Source organism: Epinephelus lanceolatus, chromosome 5 (assembly GCF_041903045.1).
Source record: "Epinephelus lanceolatus isolate andai-2023 chromosome 5, ASM4190304v1, whole genome shotgun sequence".
In the NCBI taxonomy this organism is placed as follows: domain Eukaryota; kingdom Metazoa; phylum Chordata; class Actinopteri; order Perciformes; family Serranidae; genus Epinephelus; species Epinephelus lanceolatus.
The window spans coordinates 32,893,938-32,913,071 of NC_135738.1; the positions used below are offsets into that span (position 1 = coordinate 32,893,938).

At 40.8% G+C, this 19,134-nt stretch overlaps 2 protein-coding genes across 2 annotated transcripts; one reads left to right on the top strand and one right to left on the bottom strand.

Moving 5' to 3' along the window:
• Positions 1 to 1,613: 1,613 nt before the first annotated feature.
• Positions 1,614 to 7,116, top strand: LOC117261670 (protein FAM180A-like). Its single transcript, XM_033634078.2, has 3 exons — positions 1,614 to 1,859; positions 6,326 to 6,423; positions 6,524 to 7,116. The coding sequence occupies exons 1-3, from the start codon at positions 1,781 to 1,783 to the stop codon at positions 6,851 to 6,853; spliced, it is 507 nt and encodes a 168-aa protein (XP_033489969.1). The 5' UTR covers positions 1,614 to 1,780; the 3' UTR covers positions 6,854 to 7,116.
• A 141-nt stretch (positions 7,117 to 7,257) lies between these two features.
• On the bottom strand, positions 7,258 to 18,769 carry slc23a4 (solute carrier family 23 member 4). The gene is made up of 12 exons (XM_033634076.2): positions 18,221 to 18,769; positions 17,461 to 17,601; positions 16,881 to 17,038; positions 14,255 to 14,414; positions 12,026 to 12,207; positions 11,126 to 11,246; positions 10,886 to 11,042; positions 10,537 to 10,790; positions 10,268 to 10,432; positions 10,044 to 10,152; positions 9,837 to 9,932; positions 7,258 to 7,798 (listed from the first exon to the last, which is right to left on the bottom strand). Exons 1-12 carry the CDS (start codon positions 18,266 to 18,268, stop codon positions 7,563 to 7,565), a joined length of 1,827 nt encoding a protein of 608 aa, XP_033489967.1. The 5' UTR covers positions 18,269 to 18,769; the 3' UTR covers positions 7,258 to 7,562.
• Positions 18,770 to 19,134: the final 365 nt, after the last annotated feature.

Genomic DNA, 19,134 nt, shown 5'->3' on the forward strand with positions numbered 1-19,134 from the left:
AACAACTGCAGTCAGTCCACAGGCATGTCCTGTTCTCCTGCCTTAAAATTTTATTGTCCTCAGCACTGTAAGCTTGTTCAGGAATAAGATCAAATGTGGAATTATACATCAGGCCTTAGTTATTATAATTACTCATCTATTATCACTGACCCGGAGATCATTCGTTGTCTTATTCAATATAATAAATAATACAAATCCAAATCCTTACACAGGGCCATATCCACCTCTGAGTCACACACTAAGCACACCAATTTAAAGAAGGAAATTATTTGGTGTGCAGCCTAGAAAAACATTTTCATTGAATTTGTCCATTGAAAGAATAATATGTTTGTTCAAGTTCATGAAGCCCATGAATTCTTGGAGGTTTCACAGAGGCCGCAGGTCCCTTGCCAGTTTCAGCACAGTCTGCGTCTGCATTCCTCGGCAGCAGCACAACTGCTACATCTTAGTCTGAGATGCAGCTCCGTCCCATTCCGACTTCCACAGAAGCACATGTGAGCTGCCGAGGGCCAGATGTATGGAAATGACCTCTAGAAAATGTAACCGTGTGCTCACATGTTGGCATCACCGTGTACGCCCAAATGAAATAAATGGATGTAAAAATAGTGTTAAAGCAAATAAAAGTTATTTTATATGGTTGCACTTCTCGTAACTGTTCCTAAGTTGTGGAGATGGTGAAGTGTGCCAAGCACTGAACAAGTCTCTCTTTGTGGTTTCTGCATATGTTTTCTGTCCAGCAGTCGGGGTGCGTGCATTGTATAATTAGAAATAATCACTTAGGAGTGTAAACTTTCCACATTTGTCCTCCTGAAGAACACAAACCAAGCTGTTTGCCGGTGGTCATCCTGGCACTGTCACACACGCTCCAACCCGCCGAGGGACCACGCTGTTGGTAAAAACAGAACTAACGCTGACCTTATAGGTACACAAACACAGCTCCAAGGGGACAATAAATGTGCTCGCTCACCCCATCAGTTTTTCAGCCTACAAATACAAGCCAATATAAATCACCCTTTGTACTCGTACATTGTTTTTGTGTCTGACAGACACAAAATATAAGCTCCTTCCAAGGCTGAGCAGACTGTAAACGACAGTGACAGATAGCTCAACTGAGGCAGAAAATAATGACTGTGTATACTGGACGTGATTACATGGTTTGCTGGTTGCAATTGAACTATATAACCATCCAAATTTAAAAGGAGTATGACTGGAGGAAGTGATGAGTTGCATAAAAACAGCAGTTTTGACAGACGGATGGGGGCACATAAAATAAAATAGTCATGTGTGAAACACTTAGAAGATAAGGAGGAGTATTTATCAAAGACAATGACTAGAAGAAATATGAACCACAGAGAGAAATGCTGCAGCCAGAGGTGAAAATGATGAGAGACAAGGACAATGAGGTGCAACTGATAGATACATGTGAATGGTGAGAGCATGAGGATTTAAAGAAGAGAGTGTGTCTGTGAAGATGATGACAACCAGCTGAAAGCTTTAAAGGAGAGTCGGCCTGTGAGGGGCAGAGAAAGAAGGAGAGAGGGTGGGAGAGAGATCAGATGTGGATGGGAGGGGGAGAGAAAACACAGTCCTGTGGACAGACAGAGTGAGAGAACACAAGTGATGAAGAAGGTGTCCGATGTGATGTGAGGCTGCAGATGCAGGGTGAAGAGAGGGGAGGAAATGCAACGGGAGGGCACACGGGGCGCTGACAGGCAGGGACACAGTGGAGGGAGAAGTTGAGTCTCAGTTACACACAACTTGAGAGAGTGATCGGCTCATCATGCTGCCCTGGAGGATGGCCATCGTTGGGCTCTTCTACTGCTGCATCAGAACAGGAGTGGCACGGTGTCGGAGTAAAGGTGAGACTTGAACTGAAGCTAATGCAGAAACTGTTCTGTTGTTCTTTAAGCCTGTAGGATAAGAGATAAAAGCTCCATTGCAAGACTGTTCTCGTATCCACATGTTGCCCCACAGAGCAACAGGAATACTTGGTGACAGATTTTATGTTTTTGATCATAAGAATTTGATGGTAGATTAATCCCACTAATGGGATAACTGAGTCTGGGCTACAGAAGAATTTATGACAACATAACTTCCATTCTGTGTTAATAGATCTCAATTTTTGAAACCCTCACTTTTTATAGAGCGGTGATTAAATAGTCTTGGCCGTGCACTGAGTGTTTCTTGGTTTAGCTGTACTGTATTATTACACCAAGAAAGAGTGATCTTTTTATTTTCTTTCAAAACTCTAGAGGTTTTCACTGAAAACACATTAACCAAATATTATACAGGCATAATTTTGTAGCAGGAATAACCTCATTATGTGTATTGGATGTGGGAACATATTTATCTCAGATGTTTTAATGTTATTCAGCAGAGCTGAAGCAAAGCTGTTGTTTTAAGGAGCGCAATCCAATTTTTCAACATATTACTAAGACTATCATATTTGAACTTATGAGAGTAAAATAATTACTGTCTCATAACTAGGTTAAATATTGTGTATTTCAAGTTACAGCCGATTGCACTTTTACTTTCACCCCAACAAGGTTTGGACGTCATCTGCACCTGTTTCTAATAGTAAAACAATGGGAGGGTCCAAAAGTGAACTGAGAGAGGAAACTCATATTCCTCAAATAAATTAAAAGCATACTGCTGAGATATTCAGACCAGATCTGGTCAGGGAAGTCCCTTTGTCTTATGAGGTGGGATCTTTTGTGAGCTGATAAGTGCTCTTGGTTATATAGCTCATTTAAAAACACTTATGAACAAAGGTTAAGATGCACTGGAGGATACAGTGCAACAATTGTGTTGGTTGAACTTTCTGGTTTTGGCTGTGGACCGCTCTCCAGTGACAGGAAGTTAAAAGCAGCAGTAAGGAGCACTTGCTGGAATCCCCAGTAGTACATATTTGGCCTCTGAGTTCAGCTGGTAAACATATGACTTCTGTGAGCAGCTTACTGATGTGTAAGTTTTGGGCATGTCCAAGTTTTCCAAACCTAACTGCCAGCTGGAGCTGCCAAACGTGACGTTACCAGGCATCATGTGATCTAAGCAAAGAGAGCTCCTGATCGTCATTATGTTTTACTTTTTGCAATTAACTTTTACATCCGCGGAATATGGGCCATCATTATCAGTGTGTGACTACAGCCTGGCTCATCCATTTTCTCCCAAATAGAACCACACTGCAGTGCATTTCAGTGAACACAATTCATTGGTTAGATGTTTTTGGTTAGATATATACCAAGTGTTTCAATAGTATGTTTTTACTGAGATTTGGAGGACTCACCAAAAAGAACCAGCAGTACTAATAAATGCAGGCCCTTTGTTGGCCTTATTGAACTCAGATTAATGGAGATCATTATCTAAACATTATGACTGACTTGTGTGGATTATTTGATCCTGCAGAGGTCCATTAAAATGTCATCATCTTTTTGCACTTGTTGAGCCCGACATAAACAAGTGGATGGTGAAGAGCAGAATCGTTGGGTAATTGACCCTGGCTTAGATATTTAATGGATTTGCTAAGTGAGTTTCCAAACTGCTCTCACTCTCTTTATCTCACAAATGATAAACACTGTATGGGCCGGTCATAACCTCAAAAGTGTTCAGATATGATGGTTTTAAAGGCACTGAAAATCAAAGTCCAGTTCAGTCACAGTCTCTCTACCGCTGGTCTGAATTCCTGTATGGCAGGATGGCTTTCTGTCTGCATTAATGTCTGTATGAGCTCTTCTTTTCTGCATTTTTCCTCCATCTGTTCTCCTTTTTATCTTCCCAACATTGTAACCTGGAGACAATTCTCTATACCATATGAAATGTAACTGCCTGAACTCCAGACTGTGTATGCATTAATAAAACCAGCCAGCAAAGAATGTTGGCGATACTGAGCAGTAAGTGAAAACAGTGGTCTAAATCTTTCTGGTCTGAATTTCTGTCTGTCCGTCCCCTCTTTCTTTATCTTTATGGATGACAGAGTTAGTCTGTCAGTTGGTGGTCTGTACTGAAATATCTCAACAAATATTGGATGGATTACCATGAAATCTTGTACAGACGTTCATGTTTCCCAGAGGATCAAATCCTTGGATTCTTGGTACCAAAGTTAGTAAAGGCAGACATTCATGGACACCAGACAATAATCCTAATGTCTTTGATCCAATTCTAATGGCATTTTAAGTCCATAGTAACCATCCCAGCATACTTGCTTGGTGGGGATTTTAAGAGTGGAGTGGAGCAAAATAAAACAAACTATGATATTGGACTTACTGATAAGACAGCCTCAATATCAGCATTTGTCTTGTCGACAGTGGTCCTCTCTACTCCAAACTGGTAATGTACAGCAAAACAATGCTTTACAACACCTTGATAATGGTTTCACTCCCACCCATGGCGCTGACTGGCTAATTGTCAGTCCTTCTGCAGCGCTCACTGGATCACTTTTGTTTCAGCTGAGAAACTGTCACAGTGTCACAGTGCCAGACGAACCAGTCAACTCAATGGAGTGGGTTGCCTCAAGATACATTATAATCTGATCCCCTCAGTTTTCTTACAGTGGCATTGTCAGGTCAAAATCTCAATTTGTCCAGTACTTTGGGGTCTGAGCAAATTGTAAGTGAAATTCATTAGTGATAGGTTTCTTTTATTGTTAAATGGCATGTCTTGTTATCATACAGAGAGACATATGTCTTATTGTAATGTTGAAGAGGTTTGTAAACATGTAAGGTAACTTAATTCCTGTATATTTGACCTCTATGAATCTTCATATTGGCCCTAGTGGTAGAGGGTCATGGGAGGATGTGAATGAAGCAATATTACATCAATTGGCCAAAGGGGGGGTACTATAGCCATCGATTGAAATTGCAAACTTTGAATGGGCATAATGCCCCGTATGTCGTAGAGACATGAAACTTTGCACAGAGATGCCTCTCCTCATGAGGAACAAATTTGCCTCAAGAACCCATAACTTCCGGTTTATAGATTTTCTGCTATTCTGAATTTTTTGAAAAACACTTAAAATCGATCTCTTCCTAGGAAGTTTGACCGATCTGCATGAAACTCGGTGAACATAATCTAGGGACCAATATCTAAAGTTCCCTCTTGGCAAAAGTTGGAAAACTTACTAAAACTGAGTTTCTGTAAGGCAATGAATATTGCAGAGGGCGTGGCTCATCACAAAAAGGTGTATAACATCTCAAGGGTTTCACCGATCACCACGCAACTTTGTAGGCATATGACCACACATAATCTGAGGGGACCCCTCCATTATTGACCCAGTCAAACAAAATGGGGCCAACAACATGGCTAACCACCATATCGATTTTTACTAAACTTGGTAGATATGTAGAACAGGACGCCTCAATGTGACTGGAGAAATTTAACTCTAACTGGCAACTAGGTGGCGCTATGACAACAGAAACATGCTTAAAAATGGCTAAAATGTGACCAGTTGCAGTGGCTCCCCCTGTGGCCGAATGTTGTTGTTCATTTCTAATTTTTGGTATGACTAAGTCATGGTATGGTATGTTGTACTCAATGGGTATGGACTGGTAGTAGGGATTTGGTACATGCCAATTGTACCTGCCAAACAGCTGCATGTTAGTATTGACATTTTGAGAATGATGTTAGCATTTAGCTCAAAGCACTGCTGCACAGTGTCACAGAGCTGCTAGCATCTTGTCAATGAATTTTTCGGCATATTTTGTTGAGGGGAAATGAGGTTATGAGCACTGTTACTTTAGTGACTGCAGAGTGTTCAAGGAACGTCTGTATAAATGCACAATGGTCATAGTTTCCATGTTCCAATAATGAACAAATAGGGGAGAGGTTTTTGCCTGTGAGCTGTCTTTGACCGCACAAGATTTGTTGTGGTTAACGCCCTGCTCTCCTCTTGTGGTGGAAAAGCCTGAAATGAAATGCAAAGTCCTGAACACTGCATTCCAAAATCATCTGGAGCCTGTTGTATGATCCGTGTTTTACTCCACCTTTGATACCTCTGCTCCCTTTGAAGTCCGAGGTCACGTCTCATCGCCTGCTGATAGAAGTCATCTGTAAGGTCAGGAGTTTAAAATGCATATCAGACACTGACTGCAGCATGATCTGGTGAGAGCACGATGAACCTGGGTCTCACATGTGCCCGAACAGTTCAGAGTTTGTTTAAACTGCTTGTCACAGCATTTTACAACTTAACACGTTCAAGAAGCCTTTTGGGTCCGCAGCAGTAAATCACAAGACAAAAACATGTGATGAAAAGAAAAGGATTGCTGAGGAAACAGTCCTTGCTTTTTCTACCACGCCTCAGTCTCACTGTCTGTCTCTCTTTATCCACCAGCTCTATTCCCAGCTGCAAGCAGAGTAAGAAGAGGAGTGGCGAGTGCAGTCAACCCCACCTTCCACAGCTCCTTTGATGATGTCAATCTGTTATTTGAGGTAAGACAAATGTATCCATAAATCAGTGTCTGAAGTTAAAAAGCAGCACATAAATCTTGCTAATGAACACTGATCTGTTCTTCTTTGTTTCATCTACTAGATCCTGCTGGCTGGCATCCACTTTGATGATAGTGGAGCGTTTTCAGTGCAAGATGCTGAGCTGGATTCCCTCCTCAAGACAAGAAACCTGAAAGTCATCTGCGAGGAGATCGTTCCCAGGAAGCTAACAGATGTATTCAGGCTCATCTCGGGCCTTTCGAAACACACTGGTCACCTGCATCAGGACGATTTTGAACGCACCCTGCTGACTATGGTGTACACCGTGCAGGGGATGGTCAACTCCACTACTGAACAACAACAAGACATGTGGACCGAGTCTTTTGTTAGTTTGTACAAAGCCATCAAGCAGGATTTGACAGGGACAAACTGAGCAGATACTGGTGCTGCTACACACAGTGGCTCCATGTTGGAGTTTAATATGCACATAAGAAAAATATCCATTGAGATCAGAGGGTAGTCCTGGTTTGTGCGTTGAGGAAACGTTGCATCCTTAATCCTGACAGGCTGTAAGGAGCCTGAGAGAAAAGTCCTGTCAATAACTGTTGCCACAGGTAAAGTGCATGGACTGATTATGACACACATATTTACTGTCACAGCAAAATTAATTCAAACATGAGGTACTGTGTACACATTAAACTATACGTTGGATTTAAATGCGGCAAAAAACATCATAGATCTGCTTACATTCACGTCTTTTCAGTGTTGGTTCACGAGCACCTGGTTGTGACGCAAGAATGAAAAAACCAAAGAAATCTAATAAAACATCAAGCAAGCCAAAGAAATATATTTATGCTCAAGTGGTATGTTCTCTGAATCACTGTACGGAACAATGTCTTTAAGATTTTACATATACATATATATATATAAATATATATGTCAGCTTTTTATTATTAATAATTTAATAGAAATCTATTAAAACTAACTTTAGGTAACAAACCTTATGCAAGATGCCATTTGCAAAAGTCATGTTATACACTTTGCACCATGGTGTTACAGTACAGTCTTTAAGAAACGGACAGGAAGTCCAAACTGAGCTGCCTCTGATGATTTTTCGAGAATCCCCAAAGTGAGTACACAGCTCACAGAGCGACTCCAATGATAACCTGTGAAGGCTCTGGATGTCCAAGTGACTGCTTAGGCTCCAGGCTGGGCTCACCGGGAGGGCAGAAAGGTATGTACCGCAGCCAGGAGGAAGAAGACAAGTAAGAGCTGATGCCAAAGGGAAGGTTGTAGACTTTTCCGCTCTCAAGCGTGTTGCTGGAGTCATCCTCGTGAGCCTTGTTCCACGCCAGGATGCCTCGTTCATGCTTTGACCCTGTTGGACACGTGTAAAATGTGTTAAAGCGTACTATTACGGTCTACTGGAGGAATGAGATCGCTGACTCTGCCTTTATGTTGTTTTTCTGACTTAGCTTGCTTGTTTGTTTTTTATAAAGCTGGGCAATGCTGTATAATGAGTCAGCTCCTCTCCTGCTACACTTATGGTACAGTACTCACTTCTCAAACATAGAGTAACTTCAGAACTGTTATGGGGCTAAAGTGGAATCACAGTGTGATGTTCTTTAGTTGAATTGTTAGCCTGTTCTCATGGAAATACTAGTCTGGTAAGACCATCATGATGACATGAGCTAAACATGCTGTGTAAACATGCTATCAATCTAGCCCTGCTGCCACCCCAAACACTTTCCAGAAATGTAAGAATTTAAATCCAATCAGGCCAATCAGACATCCACACTATAGCTGACAATGTAAACAGCCAGTCAGGGACTGTGTTGTAGTTGATGACATAAAATGCAGGCTACAGCTTGCAGAACAGCAATGCTGTCTCCAAAAGCAACAAGTGCTAACTCTTATGTTAGAAGAGTAAACAGCAATAAGTGAATTTATCGCAATCAATTATAGAATTAAACAATAACAAGAGCATGCACAGGCTGAGTTTCTCAGAGGGAAAGACGTTTTCGATGTTCTGCCAACTGGAATTGGCAAAAGTTTGATTTATCAACAGGCTCTGTTGGTGATGAAGATGCTCCCCGCTGTTTTTTGATGCTAATTGGCTGAAAGAGTTTGTCTGTCAAGGCACGTAGTCCCGCCTGCTGAGTGTTTGGGGTGGCATCTAGTCCAGATTGATATAGAGAATGAAACAGAATGTCAAGCTCACATTATCAGGATGGTCTTACGAGGCTATAGAAATACATAAAATGAACATGGACTCTTAACAATGCATTATGTGGTGGTGGGCATGAAATGTGTTGAAATAATGTGCTGGCAATACACACACACACACACAAAAAAAAAACAATGCCAGTGCAAAGTCAATGAAGATATCGTTGTGGTGGACATACAAATTACGTAAGAGCAAGAAAGTCTGTGTCAGGCAGGCTGAAAGGGTGGTGGATGGGTCATACAGGTCAGACAGCTGTTCTTGTCCCGTGTGAAACCAAAAGTCACTGTAGATATGTGACTTTACAAACTCTACCTAACCATGCAAAGTACATCATTTATGTCACTTACATCCTATATGTAACTATTTTAACTGAAACCATCTGCTTTTCTTCAACTTAACCACTTATTTTTTGTTCTTTTAACCAGTGTTTTTTCCCCAAAACCTGACCAACGTGCACACCAAACTGTTAACCACATTAACAATGTGTTTGAAACTGCAACTGTTTGTATTAGATTTTGCACTGACATTGTTTTTGTGTTGCCAGCATGTAATTTTAACACATTTTGTGCCCACCACCAGGTTAAGTGTTGCTAAGCGGTTGTGTCCATTTCACGTATTTCTGTGAGACTGTGTTGGAATTCAACTCTACAGTACTTAGCAATAAAGGACGTTGTTACAGTATAAATGATATTGATGTCATCAGGCATAGACCTACAAAAGTTCCGCAGAAGACTGTTACTGTCAGGCCACAAGTATATAAAACAGTTAAGCAAAAAACTTTTTTTTCCTGCAGTTTAATGTTTGTGTTGAACTATTAAGTGACTCTTATCCCCTGGCCATTATTAATGCCCAATGTGTCTCTCTTATGACTCTATTTTTTTAATCTAATACAAGACAAATGATTAACCATGCCCTAATGTCCCTTACACTGTTGTGTTATTCACCTGACACTCAGCAGAATCGTGATGGACGATATGCATCAGCTTTGGATTTAATTAGGTGTAACGTTTTAGTATTTTGCCCTAAAATGACTCTTCACTTGACATTTCTGTTGAATCTCTGGTCAAATTCCCATGATTACTTATTGCATATTGTTGTAACATGATGTTAATATGGTTGGTTAATATAAATGACAATTTATATATAATAATGCTAAGGAAATAAATACTGGAATTATGAAAGAAAATACCTGGAATTGTGTTGTCCAGTATGAAGCCAAAGAAACCTCCTACAAACATACTGGTTGTCAGAAGTACCTGCAGCACCTGATCGAGTTCAACCACACCTGAACACAATACAATGAAAACAGCTGATACTTGGTTATAATAATAATAAGAAAAGTGGGATGCAGTTTTATGAAAAGCACAGATTATATAATGAAGTGTTATTCTTGCACCTGTAGCAATAGCGTTGGGGTTCTTAAATATCCAGTTAGGAATGACCAGACCAGAGAACATGGAGAAGCCAAAGATGAAGATGTTTCGAGAAGAATTCATATCTGCGTACTGAAAATGTGAGAAACAAAAAAACATAAGAAAATAATAGATGTATTTAAATGGAATATTTGGGTCAGTTTAAAAAACTGATTTGCCACAATGCACAAGATTTTAAAGTTTATACCTGCAGATTAGAAACTCCTGCTGCAGAGATGACACCAAACATAACCAGGAACATCCCGCCTACCACGGGTGATGGGATAGTGGTGAATATGGCGCCCACTTTACCAAACACACCCATGACAACCATCAAGACTCCGCTGGCTACTATCACCATCCGACTGCCAACCTGCAAAGCAGAAAATAAAGAAGCAGAAGTTTTAAAGGTCATACTTACCTACAGTTGTGTCCATTTAAATAAATAACTTCTACATATACTCCGGTTCATCTTACCTTTGTAATACCAAGGGCTCCAACATTCTCGCTGTATGAGGTTGTTCCATTTCCTGTCCCCCAGGCTCCGGCCAACAGACAGCCCAGTCCCTCAATGCCAATACCCCTGTTGATAGCATGTTTAGGAGGAGGTGGAGCCCCGGACAGCCTGGCACAAGCATGGTAGTCCCCTACAGACTCTATCATGGAGGAAATCACACCTGCCAAGATGCCAACTACCCCTGCCAGGCTCACAGTCGGCATCCCCCACTGACCTAAGTTTGGATTCAAACATAAGGAAACAGAGTGTTTCATAGTAGCCTGTAATAACCTAAAAGTCACTTCAGGTGATAGTTTGGCATCGTCTTACCTGGGTACGGAAAACTGAGCCAGGGTGCTTGGCCTATAACATCTCCCTTTAGGTCAGTGCGAGCCAGGTAGCCATATTGGTCAGGGTCAGCAGGAAGTACGTTGTAGATTGTCAAAATGTAGCAGATGAGCCAAGACAACGTGATTCCAAGCAGAACCTGAGGACACATGGAAAGAAAATAAAGTCTAAAGACTAAATGCATTATTCATTTCATGTTCAGTCAACTTGTTTGATACATACAGGGAGAATCTGAAAGACGTAGACACGGGAGGTGTGCAGCTTTTTCTCCTTGCTGTACGTAGGAAAGGGCACAGGTATGTGACGGAGGTACTGTGAGAACAGGATGATCAGAGACGTGGTCCTGTGTGAGACAAGGACGAAAACATTAGGTCACAATATAAGGTTCACAGGGTTACATATAAGTACAACTGCACTACTTTGCAGGCAAATCTAGTTTAACACAAGGCAAAGTAGAGCAACTTAGCAGGTTCTTTGGCCAGGAACTTTTAAAAGGCTTTCCTGGCCTGCCAAGAGATTAAGACTTTACAGAGATTTCAAGTCTATTATTAATTTCAAAAACTTGGCTGTACTCTAGGCAGGGCAGGAAAGGATTTTAAATAACCTATAGGGAATATGAAGGAACGTCACACCATGTGGGAAGGGGGCACTCAGTCCAAAAACAAAATAGTGTTCAATGTTTGGGTATGTGAATGGAGGTGGTGCATCAGGGTCTGTAATCCAGCCTTGGCCTGCCAAGTCATATGGATTTATGTTGTTTATCATGAATGTTTCGTCCAAAACCATTGCTTGATCGTCACAGCAGGCACAGATAACTAAGTACGATCTTCATAAGATGGTGCCCTCATCCAAAAAAAATTAACATGGCATAACGTTAACTTCAGGTTGCAACTTCGCATTCTCTATAGGACAAGTTTGTACAACAGAAACACATTAAACTTACATGAACTCCTTTTTACACAGATCTCAGTTTAGCCGAAGCCTAGTTTTACTTAACTGGCAATGGTTGCGTTACATGCAACGATATCAGAACATGGTTTTTGAAATTTAAAAAATATACAATGAAGACTTGAAACAGATCATCCCAAACCCTAAAAATCACTGTTTGTGAATTTTACCCACATGGTAGAGATGCCCCAGTGGTTGCCAGCACTGGCACCAGCTGAGTCATACAGGGACAGTCCAATGAGAGAGATGGTGGGAGCGATGGTGAGAGGTCCAATGAAGCGCATGAAGAGGCCGATGAGGCCGGAGAAGCCAACAAACACCTGGAAGAGTGAGCCCACCATAATGGATCCCTGCAGCTGAAGACAGACAAGTAAGATTACATCAAAATGTGGCATCACTCTCATTACAAAGGAATTAACCAGTGAGGAGCATAGTTATTATCTTTGTCATATTTTTGTTACCATACGCATATGACAACTTGGTTTAAACCGCTGTTTGTGCTGCTGGGCTTTCTCAAAATGAGACCACATTTCCCATAAATCCTGATGGTTTCCATTGTTGCTACTGGTGATTGGTGACCTTATCTGATTTTTCTAGAGGAAAGCAATCTGTTTTCCCAATTATCCATCCCACAGGCACAAGTGCATTGTAGAGGCAGAGAAGGGTGTCTACACTGATAAATAGGCCTAACATGTATGTCTTCTAAATTGACATGGTTTACTCTTATTACTGTAGATGTTCTGACTACCTGTGAGCTACACTTCTTACAGTGGAAAAAAGTGTTTCAACCATTACTGCAGCTCCAAGTGCCTGTAACAAATGTTGTATTTTAATATCCATGGATCCAAATCCCACACAATGAAATCACCTAATTACACAACCCCAACAATCACAACTCTGCATGGCAAATGTTTTAACATGCAGGGGTTAGGGTTGAAGCTAACACTGAACGTGCAAACATTACTATCATTACACAGCAATCGAACAATGGCTGCTCTTGTGCTGCAGAGGGGTCTGTTGAAACAATGAGCATTTGTCTCGGTGCAGGCTCCACAACTGATACAAATGCTAATTTCATACACTCATCATTTCATTTCCATGGGAGAGTCCCAAAAATGACATCTTTGAAGGAATACTTCACCCACAAAATGATGATTTGTATATCAACTACTCACCACGTGTCATGTTGAATTCATAAAAGAAAACTTAATCAAAAAACAAAAATTCTGTTCACAAACTCTGAGTTTAATCCAAGTCTCATGTATCCACCTTACTAACAAAATCATCTCTGCATATGAGTAGCACACCTGGGCAAACACATGTATGCAACTCTGCTTGTGTATTGCATTGAGCAGGGTTCAAATGCATGCACTTTCCTAGATGCGCTACTCATATGTACAAGTGTTTTCAATAGTAGCCTAAAGTTTTATTGAAAATGCATGTGTAATAAATGAGACTAGCATTACACTGCAGAAGTTGTGTGAGAGTCTGTAACCTGATGTTTTGATATAGTTTTGCTGTTGTTAAACACGGTCCCCCCAATCCATCAAGAATTTTCTCAGTTTTTAGATTCTTCGTCCAGCATAGAGGCATGTGAGAAATACAAAGTTTTCTTCAAAAATTCAGGGCATGAAGGGTGAGTAATTAATACAGGCTACAGAGAGTGGGCTAATTTTGTGGGTGAAGTAGTGTTCATCAACAGAGAAGGAGAAGAGGGCACCCCATGAACTGCTAATATTGCGCTAGCTACTTTAATCAAATGCACAATCACAGAGAAAAATCTTATATCGCTGGTGATACCCAAAATGTGTTTACTACTCCAACCTATTCCACTGAACGTGGAGCTTGAACCAGCAAGTCTTTAAAAAAAATCAATATGCAGTAACATCTGAATAAGTTCTCAAATCCAATAATAGATAAATGTAAAACAATATTTCAATGTTTTATGTGTTTTCGTGTGTAGTATTGATGCATGTGACAATGTGGCTATGTGTTTGCAGCTTTTTGTTGTTGTTGTTGTTGTTGTTGTTGTTGTTAAGACTTGGTGTTTTATCTTAAAGTATTAATAATCAGCTTCTTTTTCCATTTAGTGGAAAAAGAAGCTGATTGTCTAATGTCCAGTGGCCCTTTACATGTAAACTAAATACACTTTCCAGACAGTTTCAATCAAATCAAAGTTCAGTGAAATCCGCTAAGTTGTTGTGTTGGGTTCTTTCTCAGACAATAATGACTACTTTGTGTTTAACACTAGGGATGTTTACTTGATAAACTGGCAGGTAGCCAACTCCCCAGCTTGCAACCAGGAACCAAAACTGAGCTCGCCTTGTGACATCATCACAGGTCAAATGACAAACTGATTACATTACACCACACAAGTCGTGATTGGAAAGATCGGTCACTCACTGCTCTCATGCGACTCTGCCACACCTCCATGAAGTCTGTGGAGGACGTGTTGACTAGGCTGGCATTTTGAGTCCAAGCAGGACACGTCCATTCGGGCATGGACAGCATTGCCATGGATGGTGCTAGCAATGTAAATGTTCCACCTTGGAGAATGGGCAGCCTGGAAATAAAGAGGTCAAAGTGACATCAGGAAGGCAGTTAAAAGAAGGGAGCCAGACAGAATAGGAGCATTTCCAGACAGGTGGTACATCAATAGATATCATCATATCAGATGTTGTGCAAGATACGCAGGGTAGTGGCTAAATCAACCTTAGTACTTTTAAAAAGCAATAAAAAGGTTAGATTTTCTTGACAAAAGTGCAGCACCTCTTAAGTCCACCTCAAGAGTCTCTATAGTTCCTGTTTCTTTCACTGACATATGATTGAATGGTTGATTTAAATCATGTGAACATTGGGAGAGTGACTGTAATTAGGCTGCACCAGAGGTCATCTGAGTTAAAGTCATCTGCCATGTAATAGTTCTTATTATGCTGCTTCTAAGTCAATAATTCACATCAGACTGTCACAGATGTGGAACTGAAAATTTTCCAGACAACACACACAACAGTGTCTCACAGTAAGTCAGGAGAATCAGAAGTATGTTTGTGAAAAACATGGACAACTCAAGGGAATATTTAAGACACATAGCAAATACATTTTGATAAGAATCATCCTATGGGACATAAATAATTAGCGTTGTTTTCCTTTGGCTTCTCTGAAACAGTGCGCCATTAAACACACCGATTGTTTTCCTTACAGCTGACCTCCAAGTATTTGGAGAGAGACAAGAAAGCATCAGTGGTGCTAAGCCAGGGGAATGTGGATTTAGCAAGAGCTAGATTCCAAACATAATAAGATGGAAATTCCTCCCCTAATCCTACTGTGACGGCAAAATTCAGCCGGTCTGCACACAAACATAGTGCAAGTTCACAGCAACAAAACATGGTGTAAGTTTGTAGTTCTCCGAAACAAAATCAGACACTGCATCATTTCAAGTCTCCTCGGCACACAAGGGATACTTTGCACTGAGTAGCTTCAAAACTATGTGAAAGGAGTGCTGCTAATCTTGATGTTTTTTGTCTGTTCTGCCACTACTACGAGTCACATTTACCCATTCACACACACATTCATACACTGGTGGCCGAGGCTACCATACAAGTTGCCACCTGCTATTCAATTTTTAACACACTCACACTTCGATAGAACAACCAGCGGGAGCACATTGGGGTTCAGTATCTTGCTCAAGGATACTTTGACATGCGGGCTGGAGGAGCCGGGGATTGAACCATTGATCCTCCAATTAGTGGATGACCCACAGCCGCCCGTATCAAATGGTATTGGATCATATCGTGTTGTATTATACTGTATAATTGTTACCTAAAATGCTGCAAGTAGGTAACACATATTACCATATTACATGGTGAAGATTCTCAGTCATCTAGGTCATGGTAATCTTAAGTACCATATCGTAGGCAGCTAGACTTGCTTGAGTTTCTTACAGATATCCAGAACTGAAGAAGCCTCTTGGATGAGAGATAAAATGTCTTCAAGAAATTCAAGTAAGTCCAGTTGCCTACGATATAGCACTTAAGTTTACTTTCCCTCTTCCTTCTATAAAGGTACACTATGCAGGATCGTTGGTTACTGATTGTTAACATGCTTGCCAACAAAACGAAAATGAAAGCCAATCCTATTCACTCTCATTTGGCGTTTCACCTCACTATATTTGCATTTTTGGGGGTGCTTTGTCTCTTGGATGCTTGCTACCTATAGCTTGGCACTTGATTGCTACCTTTTCATAAAGCAGCGACCTCATCTGAGCATAGTGTAGGTGGGTACACACCCATAAATGTCCCAAACATAGAAAATAAGGGGTAAAATAAGGGGTAAATAAGAAAATACAGGCAGACACCGCCACACACTTCTAGTGGGTCCTAATTGATGTTTGAGAGTTGTGGTTCCCAACTGGTCCAGACTCAGGGTCCAGATTTCTCCTTAGTCAATAGTTCAAGGTCCACACAGTTTAATACATTCAGCGTCATACTTGCATGTGACCATGTCATGGAATTGGTTTGCTGTCTCTGTCAGGTAGCTGTCCTTGACACATTCGTGAGTCACTTGCAGTCCATTCACAGTGGACCTACAACCTATTTTTGGACGATGACCCACCAGTTGGCAACCACTGATGTAGAGGGATTATTTCTGTATAATTCCATACTTGTTTTTTTGGAAAAACTTGTATAGTATATCCTTAACTAGAAGCTGTGTCCACTAACACAACACTAGAATATTCCATTGTTCATGGTTAAGGCTGCACAATCATTTTGGCAGGCATCACAGTTCAAAAGAGGTTAAGAAGGAAAGCTGAGAGGTTGATCCGTTCTGCCAAAGGAGCAGCACGCTAATTCCACCTTAATGCACCCCGCTGTACTGCTGGGTTACTGTGTTAAAGCACCAAGCAACCCTCTTATCCAGAGAGTGAATGTAAAATGACCCTGAGATTAACCATTTAACCATTTAATTAAACTGAACATTTATTACCTGAACATCTTCCTACTCATTAACTACCTCTCCTTCACTGCCTTACCTAATGCCAAAGGTAACTTGCAGCAGAGTGCAAATGCCAGAGACAAAGAAGATGGTGCTGATGAGGTGGCTTTGTGTGAGGCCGTCAAACTGCAGGCACAGTCCCTGAGACAAGATTAACGGGATGGCGATGATTCCTCCAAACGCAGTCAAACAGTGCTGAGAGATAAAAGATGGGGGAAAGATGTCAAGAGAGACATTAGTTTAATGTAAGGAAAAATGAATACTGTGGTAGATAAAAGGGGTAAAGGGTTGTGGTAGATAGTGTAAAAGAGAAAAGTAAATGCTTAGTCAGGTCCCTAGAGTGAAGTCAGACTGATCACAGCTGCTAAATACATAAAACAAACTCTCACTGACTTCATCTCAGCTGTATCTGAAGCAAATGTCACAATCAGGCATACGTGGATAAAACCAAGTCTAACCAACCATGACGGAAACGTCAGACGGAAGCTCTCATGTGACACTGTGGTCATGTTTGCATTATTACATAACATCAGAAACTATGACACATAGGCTCTTCATCAGGAAATAAGTGAAAACTCATTATCAAAGACGGCTTTAAAACCCTGTTGCTGACGTACCTGGATGCCGAGGATGATGCACAGGTACCAGGGAGGCACATCTGTCACACAGTATGCTAGCTTGTTGCTGTCTCCGTGCATGGACGTATCCATTTCTTCTTCATGTTTTGTGTCAGGTAGATCACAGAAACGCCCTTCAAGCTATGATTAATCACAGAAGAGACAGACAGAGATGAGTTAAAGATGAAATGACTGTATACTGCTAATTTTTGTTTTGGATTATTGGTCATTTCATTATATGGGTCAAATCTCAATGCAACCAAAACAACAGTGGAATGTTTGAGCACTCGTTCAACCAGCACAACTTTCCTTAATCAGCTAGAGATGAAAAATACTGCTATGGAAAATTACCAAAGTCCACACAAAGTAGCATCCCTTCTGGATATAATTAAGATTGACACCCTCTGTTTGTCTGACTAAACAGTGCGTCACTTATCTTTTCAATAATGTGATGTTAAGCCTGGAGGAGCAAAAATGTAAACAAGTATGTTCACACGTTACCATGACGCTCCTTTGCCCACTTTTCTATCTGGTGTCAATAATTAACTGACCAAAACATCTCTTGTCTACTTATTTATTATCCAGTTAATTATTAGAGCAGAGATCAACCCAAAGTTGTTCACATTCACACAATTATAAAAAGAAAATCACTGGATTTCTAGTAACTTTAATGACGTTGAATAGTTTTACAAGAACATTTAAAGTAGGCAGTTCTTTCAAAACTTTTCCTTGTATAAAATTAAGTTAAAGTTATACTTACTGCAAATGCATAGCTGTCAAGACCATTACTGTCCTTCTCTGGAGCCATGTCAGCTTCAGCCTACAGGCTCAGGTGGTGGTCCTCTGAGCCCGAAAAACAAAACAGGAAAGTGAAAAAACAGAAAGAGTGGAGGGAACACATCAAGAGAGGACGAGAGAGGTCTGATAGAGAAGGGAGAGAGCTGGGAGGTGGAAGCAAGGGTGGGTGGGCAGGTTGGTAGGAAGGAGCAGAGTTCAGACATGAGACTGCTGCGATTGAAATGAGTCCCACCAGCAGCTCATGTGAGCCCAATTACAACAGTAACAGCAGCTGACCAACCAGCATCTGGCAGGCAGGAGATACCCATTCAGACTGTTTTTCTCTCTTTCTCTTTCCCTCTCAGACACACTGTCTTTGCTATTTTTTTTTTTTTTTTTAAATCTCATTACAAGAGCCCTTCGGGCCGATCTCACTGTTAGCTGAAATCCAGTCTTTGAGGCTTACCTTAGTTACGTGTTGCCCTTTCTAACCTACTTTCCTTCTCATTCTAACACCAAATATTTGTTTTTAGAGGGCAACACTGTACAACCATCACATGTTGCCAAACTATCACATGCTGCAAAGTTGTTATTGATGATGATGTTCAGTAAATGTTAACTTCATTTACTCATTTACCGTAAAGCTCTATTTCCCCTAAAATGATATTAGATTCAATTATATTATTAGTCTAATTTGAGGGTTTGATAGCAGCCCACATCTACTTAATTAAGGAGGTCAAAATATGGCAGCAGAGGAAGCTCAGATTCTCACACTATTGGCATCCATGTGGGTGTATTTACATCCTCTGTCACCAGAGGGAAGAAAAAAGTCACATCACATTTCATATAATGTCTGGACACTACAAACTACAGGGTTTTAGACTATTTTCTCTGCAA